This window comes from Acartia tonsa, chromosome 13, assembly GCF_053477335.1.
Source record: "Acartia tonsa isolate MP-2025a chromosome 13, ASM5347733v1, whole genome shotgun sequence".
NCBI lineage: Eukaryota > Metazoa > Arthropoda > Copepoda > Calanoida > Acartiidae > Acartia > Acartia tonsa.
The window spans coordinates 41,415,940-41,431,128 of NC_137272.1; the positions used below are offsets into that span (position 1 = coordinate 41,415,940).

General features: G+C 34.2%; 1 protein-coding gene across 2 annotated transcripts in view; it reads left to right on the forward strand.

Annotated features, from left to right (window-relative positions):
• The window catches only part of LOC145304705 (uncharacterized), a 133,882-nt gene extending 132,195 nt beyond the window's left edge, over positions 1-1,687 (forward strand). For both annotated transcript variants that reach the window (XM_080146646.1, XM_080146647.1), the window contains exons 31-32: positions 299-461; positions 764-1,687. In XM_080146646.1, coding sequence (XP_080002772.1) covers positions 299-461; positions 764-1,235 — 635 coding nt within the window. In that variant the 3' untranslated portion in view covers positions 1,236-1,687. The remainder of the gene's footprint in view (positions 1-298; positions 462-763) is intronic.
• Positions 1,688-15,189: the final 13,502 nt, after the last annotated feature.

A 15,189-nucleotide genomic window follows, 5' to 3' on the forward strand; every position in this document is an offset into this window, starting at 1 on the left:
CTATAATTATTTTGGTTTTTGTATAACTTTACACGAAGTACAAGGCTGTGTGTGAGTCTGTATTATTTGAATATTTAGATTACTTCATTAAATATTATTGTTCAAACTCAGAATACAATCTTAACTTTACTTCAAGGAACAGATTCATAGCTTTTTTCAATTTAAACCCATAAGATTTTTACAAATTAATCTAGCATTGTTTGTCCTAATTTGAAATTTGGCATATCTTAGCAATTTTTCTATCATTATTTTTTATAGCTGAAATTAATCTTTATTTACCTTTATTTTTCTCCCATAGGTGGCAGCACGGGTACCGGTGGGTCTAGCTCGGTTGACCCACTCATAGCTGGCGAGATCAACTGGTCCGTCTCGCAGCTGCGGAGCTTATTCAACCAAGGACTGGGTAAGGCGGCTGCGGCGGCGCAGCAGCATAATCAGATAAATCATTCTCATTTGAGCAGGTATGGTTATTTTTTTTTTTATATCATCTGGAGATTTCATGAGAAATGGAGGGACGACATTGGAATGTAAATTATACTGGTACCCAAAGTTTTTTAAATTCTTTCTCTGTTTTTGGCTAAGAACAGGTTAGCAATGTTTAATATTTTCAACCAATAATTTTAAACACAGTTGATGGTATTTTATTATTTTAGTAGCTAGGTAATGAAAATTTGAAATACGAAATTTAATTTAACATATTTTATTGTCAATGTTCTTTCCCACCCTGAATTTTAATTTTATTAATATTATGATTTCTTTTCAGTGAGTATAACACCGCTTCCCCAACACCTTACTCCCAACAGCACGGCCACAGCACCCAGCACAACATCCTCAGCAGCCACAACTCCCCAACATCCAACTCCCACAGCAGTCACCACAACAATTTAGCCACCAACCTCGCCAACAACAACAACCACCGTTCCAGCCCGTACCCGCCGCACCACACATACGCCGCCTATCCGGCGGAGATAAGCGGCGGCGACAGCCCAAATCGGCGGAGCAGCAACACAACCGCCGATCACAAACACAACAGCGGCGGCAATAGACTGATGTTTAACGGTGGAAATATGAGCGGCGGCAGTGGTTTGCCCCGGTATTATCCAAGCATTCAACAGCAGCGGCATTACGGCGGCGATAAGACGTCGTCGGCGGTGTCTAAGACGCTTTTTATGGGCGGCGGGAGCAATAGCGAGTCGGGAAACGAAGCTGAGTCTGACCAAGAAAGTTATGTTTAAAAAATAAACAGAAATCTTTTAAATGTATCTTCAAATACATATACATACATATAAAAAAAAAACATTGGAAAATGAACTTCTATGAAAATCAAAATTTTGTGAATTAACGTGAATATGAGAGTGCTAAAAAGACTAATAAAATATAAAAAAAAATATTTTACTTGTTAAAATCAAAAATCGGATTGTATACCCCTTAGTTAATTTTAAATTAAAGTTTTTTTTAAATATTATATAGTAATAGTTTTTTGGGTATACATTACTTTTCTATCTTGCGTGATACAAATCCTAGTCATATTCAAAAATAATTATTAAAAAATGCGCTAATTTAGTAAATGTTTTTTGTTGTTGTATCTTGATAAAATTATATTTTGTATAAATTCTTATTTTTTCTTATTTTGTGATCTTTGTTTATATATTTGTCTAGAAACAATAAATCAATTTACTCATGTTTAGTTAAAGAGTTACATATATTTATTTTTCTCGTATTCATTCGAATCCGGTGGATAGGAACAGGTTCTCATCCATACGAAAAAACTATGTCTAGCATCGTATTATATCCAGCTTTCTACGAATATAAAAATGTATAATTATGAGATTAAAACCAGTTTTTTAGCCCATGCCTTCGGCACCTCTGGGCTAAAAAACTGGTTTTAATCTCATAATTTTACAGTCTATATCCGCGGAAAGCTTTTTAAAAAACGATGCGAGAAATAATTATTATTTCCCTAGAGAAACATCAGATTAAAACACTAGAAGGGGAAGGGGTTAAATAACTGTATGTCAACAGCCCAAGGACCTTGTGACGACTTTCAATTGGGTCTTTAAAAATCAACCAATATTGCCGGGAATATCAACATAGCCAAGTAGCAGAAAACAACATGCTGGATGTATCTTTGACTTATTTTTTTAAATTGACCAGATGTATTTTTGCCAATCTTTATACAGTTAAAATTCAGTTTGTCATAAATACATCCATTGCTCTGGCGAATTTACATCTACTGTAAATTTGCTGGCTATGCAAATGGCAGGCCCCTGAAAAAGGTCCTTGGAAAAGGAGGGCAGGTAGATATCTGTATATACATTTATACTTCAGATCTGTTAGTTTTAAAACTTCTGAAAGTTAATTTCGGACTGAAAACGATATAGATTTTGCTTTTAATTTTTCCACCAACATATTTTTTTTATAAATACTATCTCGTCATTTGTATTACCCTAGGGACCCCCAAAACAATGACATTTAAAAATTTGAGTGTGTTTTTACATTTTTTTTATTTCAAACGCCCTTAGGTGGGTTTTAAAATAGTTTCTTTCAGTGGCGTGTGAAGCACTTTGTCTAGGGGGGGGGGGGGGGGGGGCGTTTTGATTATATATACTAATTTTAAATAAGGGCGTTTTAAGGGGTGGGATTATTTGATTATGGGCCTTCTAGTCCTTATCCCTTCTTCCCCATCCCTTCCCCCATCCCTACTTCCCATTTATATCCCCCATCTCTTCCCCCTCCTCCATCTCTTTTCCCCCATCTCTTCTCCCCCATCCCTTCTCCCCACCCTGCAATGACCAAAGGGAAGGGAGCTAGAAAGCATCTTCGAAAAAAAAGTACAGAAGATAATTTAACCTCCCCCCACCACAAAACATTTTTTTATGGGTGGAAGGGGATGTTATAAAATCTCAGCAGGAAGGATGAATAACCCCATTAAAAAAATTTGGGGGGGGGGGGGAGATAAAAACACTCATTTTGAAAATAATTTACCAAAAATTAACCTAATATGTAAAACTGATTTTAAATATTTCTTTATTGTATGACAACATCTTAAAGTAGCAAAGCACAAAAATCATTAATAAGAATAGACAAGTAGATTTAAAGAGCATCTGTTGAAATAATTATATATTTTAGATAGAAAAAGTCACAAATCCTTTATCCTGTATGTTGTGTGATGACAGTCAAAGTAAATTACACAAAAAAAATTATCGTGCCATAAAAACCAAAGATATAAAGAACTATGTAAAAAATACAAAAAAATACTTGTCCTTTCATCTACAGATATAAAAATCTCTTAGAAATATGGAAAACTTTGGGGAATAGTCTCTTTTGTGGCAACGCCTCTTAAGGGGCATTTCGTCGTATTTTCATAGTAGCTTTTAATAGGTTATTCTAGGTTAAGTTAGGTCAGGTGATTTCCCCGCAGGGTTAGGCAATTGGCCCCGCAGGAGCTATAAATAGGGGAAAAGCTACTGTGAAAATACGACGAAATGCACCCTAAGAGGCAATGTCACAAAAGGGACTATACCCGAAATTTAAAAGATACAAAAATAGCCAAAAACGTCCTGAAAAGCAGTCCGACCTCCATGAATTTTTAATAGTTAATTATACTCCATAATGATGGGAATGTTAACATTAAGTTTTAGCCTTCTATCTTTAATTGCAGTTGAAAAAATCACATTTCCCTCTTAGCATGCATTACGTACTGACAGCCATTGTGAATTATAGAGAAGCTAAAAAGTTATATCAACATATCCTACCCTCTTTAAATGGCACTTTAAAACTCTTAATTTTTTATTGAGTGGTGTTTCGAATGATTTATAAGGGCATTGCGTGAAGCGCACCTAAAAATATTTACTCCCCCTTTGAACTAAAATCAATTAAAGACAACAAGAGTGGCGTATTTTATCAAGTTAGGAATAAAGAGTGTAGTTAGTTTTAAGGGTTTTTAATGAAAATTGCCATAAAAAAAAACATGTCTTTTTGTAAGGGTATGTACACAAAAAAAATGATAAACTTATCCTGAAAATAATATGACATCATATATAGTTAATCATTTAGACAGACATACAGTGTTGAGAAAAAGGCTTAGATAAATATCAACGCTGTTTCTTTTTTATATAAAATAACTTTTTGATTAAATACTTGTTGTTTACACATGTTTTTATAGAAATAAAAACAAAATATACAATATGATAAAAGGCAGAAATCATTTTGAAGGGCGCGAAGCGCAAATTTTTTTCTTCAAATATGCAGGGAGGAAGGGGTTTTTGGGCTATTTATTACACTAGTCCCCAATATTTCATATAAAATTTTCTTATTCGTTGGCTCAACAACTTTGGGGACTTTAATGGAATTTTGATTGGTTGGTTAATTAAGTCGAGTTTCCATACATTTCATCCACTAATTGTAATCTATATAAGGGGTAATTTTGTGTATCATCATTGGGGATGTACAAAATTTCTTTGGTAAAAAGTTTATATTATTCAAAATAAAATACTTCCTATTACCTGGTTTGTTATGTTCAGTGAAAAAATATATAAGCTAATTTCTACACTAATTAAAAAATTTGGTAAGGTTAAATGAATAGTAACTGTCTGTTTGGCGCGAAGCGCCAAAAAATTTTTTTTTAGTATTTCTTGATCTTATTTTTTGGAAACTGGTATGGTTTTGCTTTTTGTAGGGTAGGGGGCAAAAAGGGGCATTTTTGTTGACCAGGGGGGGGGCAAAATGGGGCATTTTTCAACATTAAGGGGGGGGGGGCGGTGGCTAGGGGGGCGTTTTGGTCGCTAGGGGGGGGGGCGATTGCCCCAAAGGCCCCCTTCGGTTCACACGCCACTGGTTTCTTTACGTCTAAAAGAGAAGTAATGCCGCGTCAATAAACAGTATCACAACATTTTGCATTTGAAGTGGCCAAGTTAGAATAAAAATAAATGCAAATAAGCAGATTTTTCTTTAAAATTTATTTATTTTTATTCTTACTTGACCACTTCAAATGAGAAAATGCTGTGAAACTTATTATCGCAACACTACTTCTCTTATAGACGTTATTTTAAATCCCACCTCTGCTTTAAGAATCAATATTTTTTTAATGGAAGTGTGCTGTTTTAATATTTGAACTAGTCTCTGCACTACTAGCATCTAGGGGCTCATATTCGAAGATGAAAAAAACTCTCAAGACCTAAATATTAAAATGTAATTGCCAAAACTAGTCTAGTACCTACCAGAAGCTTCCCTAAATTGAAGAACTCAATCGGTGAACCCAGTATTAGTGTCGGACTGATTATGACGTAACAAAAAAAATTAGCCAATGAGAGGCTACTATGAATTTTACCATTGGTCAATAATGTCCTCTCATTGGCTAATTTTTTTTGTTACGTCATAATCAGTCCGACACTAATACTGGGTTCCAATCGGTTCATTAGTCATCGAATATTAATCTGAATACAAAAAACCTTACTACTTTTTAAAGGCGAATCTTTTTTATAATTAGGTTACCTCTTTTCGTTAATTTAGGCTTTTTAGAATTGTCCTATCAATTACAATGCATAGTGATTCCTGTAGTAGTTAGGTACGCAATATTACTTTTTAATTTTTTAAAACTAATTTTTATGCATTATAATTATCTGATTGATTTGATTTATGGAATATAGATTCCTAGGACAACAATGTTATAAGCGAATTATCTCTATAATAAAGTCCTAAAAATATAAGTATGTCCTAAAACATTATCCTGCATGTTAGCAGTTTTTACAAAAATTTACCTACCATTTTTTTTCGAATTTGATGCATTTATATTCTGATTCTGACACTCACCAAGTGTTAATGTTCGTTTGTCCTACCGTTTCAGAGCTTCGCGTTTATGGATGTTGTCATCCTTGTTATTATAGGATTACTGTACACTTCTTAATGCTCTTTTTTAAATAATCTAAATCATTTACATGTCTCAATGGAAATCAACATCAACTTTGGTATTAATATATATCTATAACGCAATGTGATAAACAACTATTGTAAAATTGTCAATAAGGTTAAAAATCTATATAAATTTTCAGCCAAATAACTAAATTATTTATACAAACAACCCAGGGTTTAAAAAAAAACACTCATTACCATGCACATTTAGGTCTTCCAGAAGGTTGTGCAATCAAAGAGTGGATTGTTTTTTTGGATGTTTAAGTTTTTAAATTAACATCTTGGGGTTGTGTCAAGCTATTTGTCTGCTTTTTCTCCCCTTTGAAAACAGAGCCCCTAGATGATAGGGGCGAAACCGCTATCCTTTAATATAAAGTAGGAAGATTTAATTCTGAAGTTAAAGATTTATATAAAGAAGCTAACTATGGATAATTTGTCAGTGGTAATTTTAAGTATAAAAATATGCATGTAAAAAAAAAACGCGCAACCTTTTATTAAAATCACGCAACTTTTAACCCACCAAATTTAATGTTATAAAGTAGAATTAAAAGCCATTCTGTTTACAAAAAGGCATTAGATGAAAACAATTAGTAGAACTATAATCCCTAAAATCTTTATTGATCACAACCACTTGCAAACAAAATTAATTATTGAGTAGTGGAAATAATAAATATAAATATAACAAAAACATTTTCTTATATCTCATATTTTTCTCTGTTTTTCATAGTACATATAATATAATATATTATCATTAAAAAATTACATTATATACAAATTTCTCTGGAATATATATTAGATCTTAAAGAATACTACACTTTTTGCGATTTCTTGTTGATTTAGAAGATTGTTCCACCTCTTTAGTTATGTATTCATGTAGATTATCATCCTCAATTAGATTTAGAGCTTCTTTAGGTTGACTAAGTGCATCTATTTTCCCATCATGAACAATTATTGCAAATTTTGGTTGTGCTTCCCAGATTAAATCTCTGCTACGTCCTTCACATCTATTTCTCTCACTCTTACTCCAATCTAAATCTATTCTGGTCTCATAGTCTAAACTCTCTAGAGTTCCCTCCTTTCCCCAAGCTGCAAATTCATGTTTATGATCTATATTTTTATCAGCAAATACAATGATATTCCTTGCTTCATTGAAATAAAATTCTGATAAATAATTAATATTGATAATATTAATATGTCTTGGCTTATTAACTATATCTTTAATTTCAAAATTATTATTGTAGCTCCAAGAAATTTCAGCATATTTTCTAGAAATATTTTTCTTCAATTCTATATAAAGTTCTTTGTTTTCTAATTCAATTTTCTCCAGAACTTGTTTTTTTCTTTCTATTATACTTAAACTGAGATAATCGTCTGTATTTGCATCTTTCATAATATTTGTAGAAATTCTTTGGTAAGTTACAATCACAATGCCCTCATCCTGGTCTAATAGTTTGTACTTATCTAATATTGCCATAGTGATGGCACTAATATCATGTTTATCTTTGTTGTGATAGTGCTGGCAATCTATAGCTTCTCTTTCAGCAAAAACATATTCATGTAAATTTTCATCTTTAATTGCTCCAAATTTGTTTCCTGTAGGAAATTTCTCTCTTGAAATAACAATTGCAAAGGACATTGCTCTAAGTATCATATTTCTTATCAAGACATTAGTATATCCTTCTTCTGTATACTCATCAATTATGATAATATTCCTAGCTTGAGCACCCTGGAATTCCCAGAAATTTGTTACTAATATTCCTTTAGGTTTGTTCATAAAAGCTTTGAAGTCTGACACAACTGGTCTAGTTGAGGAAAAGTGTTTGTTTAACAAATCAAATATTGAGTTGTAATATAAACTTGTTAATACAACTACACCTTCTTGTGGTTGAAGTGAGAAATATTTTTCTGTTGCAGCAATGGCTAATAAGCCAGGTGTTATATTATGAATATTATGATAGTAATAAATATGGCTACCAATGACATTATTGTCAGGAAGTTTTAGAGAAGTTTGTAAATTGAAAGCTTTAGAAAACTTATAAATTTCTTGGCTGTTTTGCAAGTTCTTTGTTAGATTAAAATGTAGAGAATTGTGATTCTTAATCATAGTTTCTATCCACGTTGTGAAAATCTTTTGCACAGAGTCAAGAAATTCACAACTTCCAATTATCATTTCATCAATGAATAAGTGATCCCAAAAATTGTCTCTAGGGAAGCAATGTAAAGACTTAATTATATCTTTCTTTTCTATTTTTACAACTTGATCAACATCAAAGAGACTTTTTATTGTAATAACTCTTACATTAGGATAAGATTCAAACTGCAATTGTAAATTAAAAGCTTCAGAAAACTTACATAATAGGTGGCTGTTACGCATGTTTTTAGAAAGATTAAAACATAAAGCATTGTGATTCTTTATCATAGTTTCTATCCACTCTGATTTCCCTACCATGAAGCCATCATCTACTTTCATAGTCATGCAAATTGTTTTCACAAAGCCAGGAAATTCACAACTTCCAATTATCATTTCATCAATGATTAAGTGATCACAAAGATTGTCTCTTAGGAAACCATTTAAAGAATTTGTTATATCTTCATTTTCTATTTTTACAACTTGATCAATATCAAAGAGACTTTTCATTGTAATGACTCTTACATTAGGATAAGATTCAAACTCCAACTTAGTCATTTTATCCATAAGTGATGATGGAGATGCATGGCTGTATATTCCATCTATATTTGTTATTGCTGTTAAATCAATATAAAAAATTATATCTTCATGATTGTCAGTTGCACACTTTTTTGCTCTTTCTTTTAAAACATATGTTTTCCCTGTACCATAGTCACCATCTATGATAAGGAATTTGGCTGTTGAGTTTACTGCTTGCAGTTGTTCATTGTTGAGCATGTAAACAGGAACATTACTATCCATTGATATTCCATCAGACTTTCCTGTCAATGCCTTCTCAACTTCTTTGCCAATGGTAAATGGATCAGATATCAAGTGATTAAATCTACTTGACTCTTTAATGGATAAGTGATAAACCATTTCCGCAACTAGATCTTCATATACTGTCTGATCATAACTATCAGATGGAACTAGCTTGCAATCCATTATCTGCTTTAACCAAGGGGATACATCATTAACATCCTGTAGAATGAATTGCTGACAGTTGACACAAGGTATTTCTGCACCTTCAACAATCTCTAAATAAGGAACACATGCAGCCCTGACAAACACCCAACTGTTGGAAAGCATAACTCCAAATAATTTCTGCATGAAAGAAAAGTGCTGTTTTGTTTGATCTGAAGCATTTTTCAATAATTTAAGTTTGTCACCACTATCTTGTGGTCCAAGTTTTACCTCTATATTTATTATAGCTCTGTGTTCTGGAATAATGATTAGAGAATCCCATTCTGTTTTTGATTCTTGTAGACTGCAGTTAAAGTATTGAAAGGAATAAAATTTCTCTAAATTGTTGGTAGGGAACTTATACAAGAATGTGTTTCCAATTTTGTTTTTCTTATTGCATCCATGCTCTTTAAGCACCTATGATATTTAATGTTTTATATGCCTTGGGTGAACGTAAAAATTTCTCATCTGATTATCAAATCTTAACATTTACTAAGCACATTTCACTACACTGATCAACCAAAAATTTCCTATTCACAAAAATATCCAGAAATAATGCCTTGATTTTATGGTATTTTGAGAGAAAAAATGGAAAAAACAGGGAAAATCTGAACGTTTTTGTTTCTTATAATGTTTGTAGGGATATTTAACTTGTCATATATAGTTGAAACAATTTACTTACTGTTAAGGATTTATTTTATGCTATAAAATTGCCAATTCGTTTTTTTATAACATAGTAATTAGGTAATAAAGACATATTTTAAATTCGCATTATTGACAAAAAAAAATACCTCACTGTCTACAAAGGGTTGAATCTCATAGGTTATATAAAATAATAATATCCTTTTTTATTGTGTTGAACAATAAATAACCCACTTTGGAGAATTAGTTTACACTTTTATCAGACTGTTTATAAAGAAATATTGCGTCTTTATTATTTACAAATTTGTAATTAAAGTTGGGCGAGAGATGGGCCATTTAAAGTTAATTGGATACTAATAAAAAACCTGTTTCTGGCTTTGTTATTGTATTTGGTTTTCAATAAAAAAATATTGCTTATTTTATCAATTTCTAAGTAACTATACATTGGATTAAAGCAAGGATTATGTTAAAAGTCAGCTTAACTGTTAGGAAAAATCTAGAACTATGAGAAAAAGTTTAATTTTAGCTATAATGGGAGAAAAAAGCAATTTAATGCACATTTTATATAATACGGAAATTTTCTTCCTTTCCCCGTACCATATAAAAATCGTCGGAAAAAGCCGTTTTTTAAGCAAACAAAAGCGCGTTTTGCTCTATCTGTGAGATATTATGAATGAGATAATGTTAAGATTTGATATTAAGATGAGAAAAATTTACGTTCACAGTCCCTTTAAAGGGGGGGGTTTTTTAATGCAACCATCTCGTAATCAGTGAGCAAATGGCAAATTCGAATTTCAAGCTGAAATTTTGCATGGGTAATCCTTGGTAGGTCTATTTTCCCTAAATCGAACAAAAAGTTGGAAAAGTAACGGCTGGCAGCTGCAGCTCAGCCGTTTAGCCGTTTTTGGCCTATTTTTAGGGCAAATTCATCATTAATTACGTAGGAATCAACTTTTTAAAACATAGTTTTGGTTTAATTCATATTAAATGATAGCAATAACCATTTTTTAAATTTCTAGTACCAGCTGCTAAACGGCTAGAACCAGCTGAAAACGGCTGGGAGCGGCCAAGAGTATGAAGAGTAGATAGGGCTTGTGACATGTCTAGGGGTAGGTTTTTATGGGTGCTGAGCTCAAAAATACTACTAAAAATAGTGATGGCCAATCCATATGGCAGCTGGGTAACAGCTGCAGCTTAGCTGCGAGCGGCCAAGAGTAGAATGAGAAGATAGGGCTTGTGACGTGTCTAGGGGTAGGTTTTTATGGGTGCTGAGCTCAAAAATGCTACCAAAAATAGTGGCAGCCCATCCATGTGGCAGCTGGGTAACGGCGGCAGCTCAGCTGGGAGAGGCCAAGAGTAGAATGAGTACATAGGGCATGTGACATGTCCAGGGTTAGGTTTTTAACGGTGCTGATCTCAAAAATACTGCCAAAAATAGTGATGGCCAATCCATGTGGCAGTTGAGTAATAGCTGCTGCTCAGCTGCGAGCGGCCAAGTGTAGAAAGAGTAGATAGGGCTTGTGACGTGTCTAGAAGTAGGTTTTTATGGGTGCTGAGCTCAAAAATGGTACCAAAAATAGTGGCGGCCAATACATATGGCAGCTGGGTAACAGCTGCTGCTCAGCTGCAAGCGGTCAAGAGTAGAATGAGTAGATGGGGCTTATGACGTGTCTAGGGGTAGGTTTTTATGGGTGCTGAGCTCAAAAATGTCGGCCAATCTATATGGCATCTGAGCAACAGCTGCAGCTCAGATGGGAGCAGCCAAGAGTAAAATGAGTACATAGGGCTTGTGACGTGTCTTGGGGTAAGTTTTTATGGGTACTGAGCTCAAAAATGCTCCCAAAAATAGTGGCGACCCATCCATATGGCAGCTGGGTAACGGCTGCAGCTCAGCTGGGAGAGGCTAAGAGTAGAATGAGTAGATAGGGCTTGTGGGCTGTAGCTGTTACCCAGCTGCCATATGGATGAGCCACCACTATTATTGATAGTATTTTTGAGCTCAGCACTCATAAATACCTACCCCTGGACACGTCACAAGCCCTATGTACTCATTCTACTTTCGGCCGCTCCCAGCTGAGCTGTCGCCGTTACCCAGCTGCCACATGGGTAGGTCACCACTATTTTTGGTAGCATTTTGAGCTCAGCACTCATAAAAACCTACCCTAAGACACGTCACAAGCCCTATCTACTCATTCTACTCTTGGCCGCTCCTAGCTGAGCTGTAGCTGTTACTCAGCTGCCATATATGGATTGGTCGCCACTATTTTTAGTAGAATATTTGAGCTCAACACCCATAAAAATCTACCCTGAGACACGTCACAAGCTCTATCTACTAATTATACTCTTGGTGGCGCGCAGCTAAGCTGCAGCTGTTACCCAGCTGCAATATGGATGGGATGCCACTATTTTTGGTACTATTTTTGAGCTCAGCAACCATGAAAACCTACCCCTAAACACATCACAAGCCTTATCTACTCATTCTACTCTTGGCCACTCACAGCTGAGCTGCAGCTGTTACTCAGCTGCCATATGGATGGGTCGCCACTATTTTTAGAAGCATTTTTGAGTTCAGCACCCAAAAGAACCTAATCCTGGACACGTCACATTCCTCATGTACTCATTCTACTCTTGGTCTATCTCGTCTGAGCTGCGGCCATTACCCAGCTGAGCTGCGTCCATTACCCAGCTGCCATGTGGATGGGCCTCCACTATTTTTGGTAGCATTTTTGAGCTCAGCACCCATAAAAACCTACCCCTAGACACGTCACAAGCCCTATCTACTCATTCTACTCTTGGCCGCTCGCAGCTGAGCTGCAGCTGTTACCCAGCTGCCATATGGATTGGCCGTCACTATTTTTAGTAGCATTTTTGAGCTCAGCACCCATAGAAACCTACCCCTAGACATGTCACAAGCCCTATCTACCCTTTATACTCTTGGCGGCTCCCAGCCGTTTTCAGCCGGTTCTAGCTGTTTAGCAGCTGGTACTAAAAATTTTAAAAAATGATTATTGTTATCATTTAACATGAATTAAATCAAATATATGATTTTAAAAGTGATGAATTTGACCTTAAAATAGGCAAAAAATGGCTAAACGGCTGAGCTGCCAGCCATTACTTTTCCAACTTTTTGTTCGATTAAGGGAAAATAGACCTATCAAGGATTACTCATGCAAAATTTCAGATCGTAATTCGAATTCTAAGTGCCATTTGCTCACTGATTACGAGATGGTTGCATTAAACCCCCCAACCCCCCCTTAATTTCATATCTATAATGATAAAAAAGTATATGCTATTAATCCCCACCCACAAATGAACTTGCATTCTCTATAAAACATTCCTTTCTAAACAGCCAGCTCTTTGAATCTTTATATTCAAGCTTGTTTTCTTTCCATTTTAAATGTTCCTGTATGCATAAATCTAGTTTTTCTTTGGGAATATCTTCAATGTTCAACAACTTCTTTATTCTCATTTCATGCTCATTAAAATCTGCAGTTTGATCCTTTCCTCTGGTTTCTTTTCCCTTCTTAACTAGTTGTTGAATACAGTCCCCTGCTTGAAAATTGTTTATAATGAATGATTCAATCTTTAAGTTTCTTGCTGCATTGACAAATTCATGGTGTAATTGTTCTTCAAGATATTTATCCCTAAACTGATCATCTTGCTTCTCCCTGCCCTCTTTTCCTAACACAGTTGGGTTCTTGGGTGTTACAAAATGATTAGGAATTGCAATAACCTTACTTTCTGGATCATAATAATAATCAGCTACTTTCTGTTTTATCTCTTTAATCTTTTCTTTTGCCAAAATTCTTTGATTTTCTCCTGCAGGCCCATGAAAGTTTATACTTAGGTTATTCAATTCTTTAGTCAAATTCAATGTTTGGGAATCCTGTGAATATAGTGGATATACACCAAATTGAAGGCAACAAGTGCTGGGACAAGTTGTTACTGGGCCAGCTCTTTCCATTTCACAATCCACAATCTAAAAACAATATTTCCATAATGGGTAGATATTTAAATCATTATAACTACCTTTGAAATTTCGCTCAAAATGATAAGACACTTGTAAATGCAAAAATATAAAGCATATAATTAAACAGGTTTTATGCAAATACAAAATACCTAACTTGGCTTTCTAATTCACTGATTCTAAATCACCAGAGAAGAAATAGATATTGCATTATAAAATGTATCTTTAAAATCCCCTCTGAACATTTAGGCACCTTGCTTAACAATTGCAAACCTTAATTATATTTTAGAGAATTAGGAATTATTGCTAATAGATATTAAGCAATTAACCCCTCCCCCCTTATTCTCTATTCTGTCTACCTAAATATATCATAAGAGTTAAAAAAAAAATAATTTCTTTTTACACTCAATGTCCCTTTCTTAGGAAATATGTTTCAATTTATAGATTTTGATAAACATATACCTGCAAATACACCAAGGTTTTTTTTACAGATTCTAAGTGTGAAGGCAAAATCTACAGTAGTATAGTCCTCCTTTTTTCTCTCACCATGAAAGACATATTTAATAATCTTTGTTTAATTTAGATTAGACCACTTTGTTTCCACTCACTCACTTCATGCATTGATACCTAAACAATTATTAATCATTCCTCATGGTATATTCATTAGAGTAAAGCACTAGAGGGAGAAAGTGTTAAATAACTGTATCTCCCCAACGCAACTGTCTTGTGCAACATTTCTATTGGGTCATTGAAAATCAACCAATGGTATCACTTATATTACACAGCCAAGTAGCAGAATATAATTTAGAATCAGAAAAAAGAGGTCTTTGAAAAAGGAAGGGAGGTAGTTGTCTGTATATACATCTATACTATAGATCTGTTGTATATTCTATATTCAATACTATTTTTAATTTTAGTTTTAAAAAGAAAAATCAAATTTTTTAGGGGGGCTAGTGATTAATTTCTAGATGCAATTTCCTTGGGAGGGTGGGAGTACCCATCCCAAAAACATTTATAAACCTTCCAATGACATATGAGAAGCTATCCTGAGAAAGATATCAGTTCAGCAGTTAAATAGATCCTTTAGTACAGACAAACAAAGAACCTGCTACTTTATATAAGGATTGCCATATTATCCTCTTAGGATTTTTTTTTCAATTTTGAACTCTGGTTGCTGCGCCGGCACCTTTGCCTGCCTAGCCACAGCGCTCAACCCCCTAGCCTACCTAGGCCCAGGGCTTGACCTGCTATCCTGCCTAACCACAGCACTCAGCCCCCTAGCCTATAACCTAACCTAACCTAATTGTAAAAAAAATTGTTGTTCTCTGCCATAGTCATAGTTCCGTCAGGGGGTGTATACAAATTTTCAAAATTGAAAAAAAAACATTTCTAAGAGGATAACGCCAAACTATCTATTTAGTATTTACCTTTCTGGAAAACACATTTCTAGGAAATAAGGTACTTCATACAATTTTTAAACTTGAACCCTAAAATGTGAAACTTATTAGAATGTTTTTTGTTTAAAAAATGATATTGGATA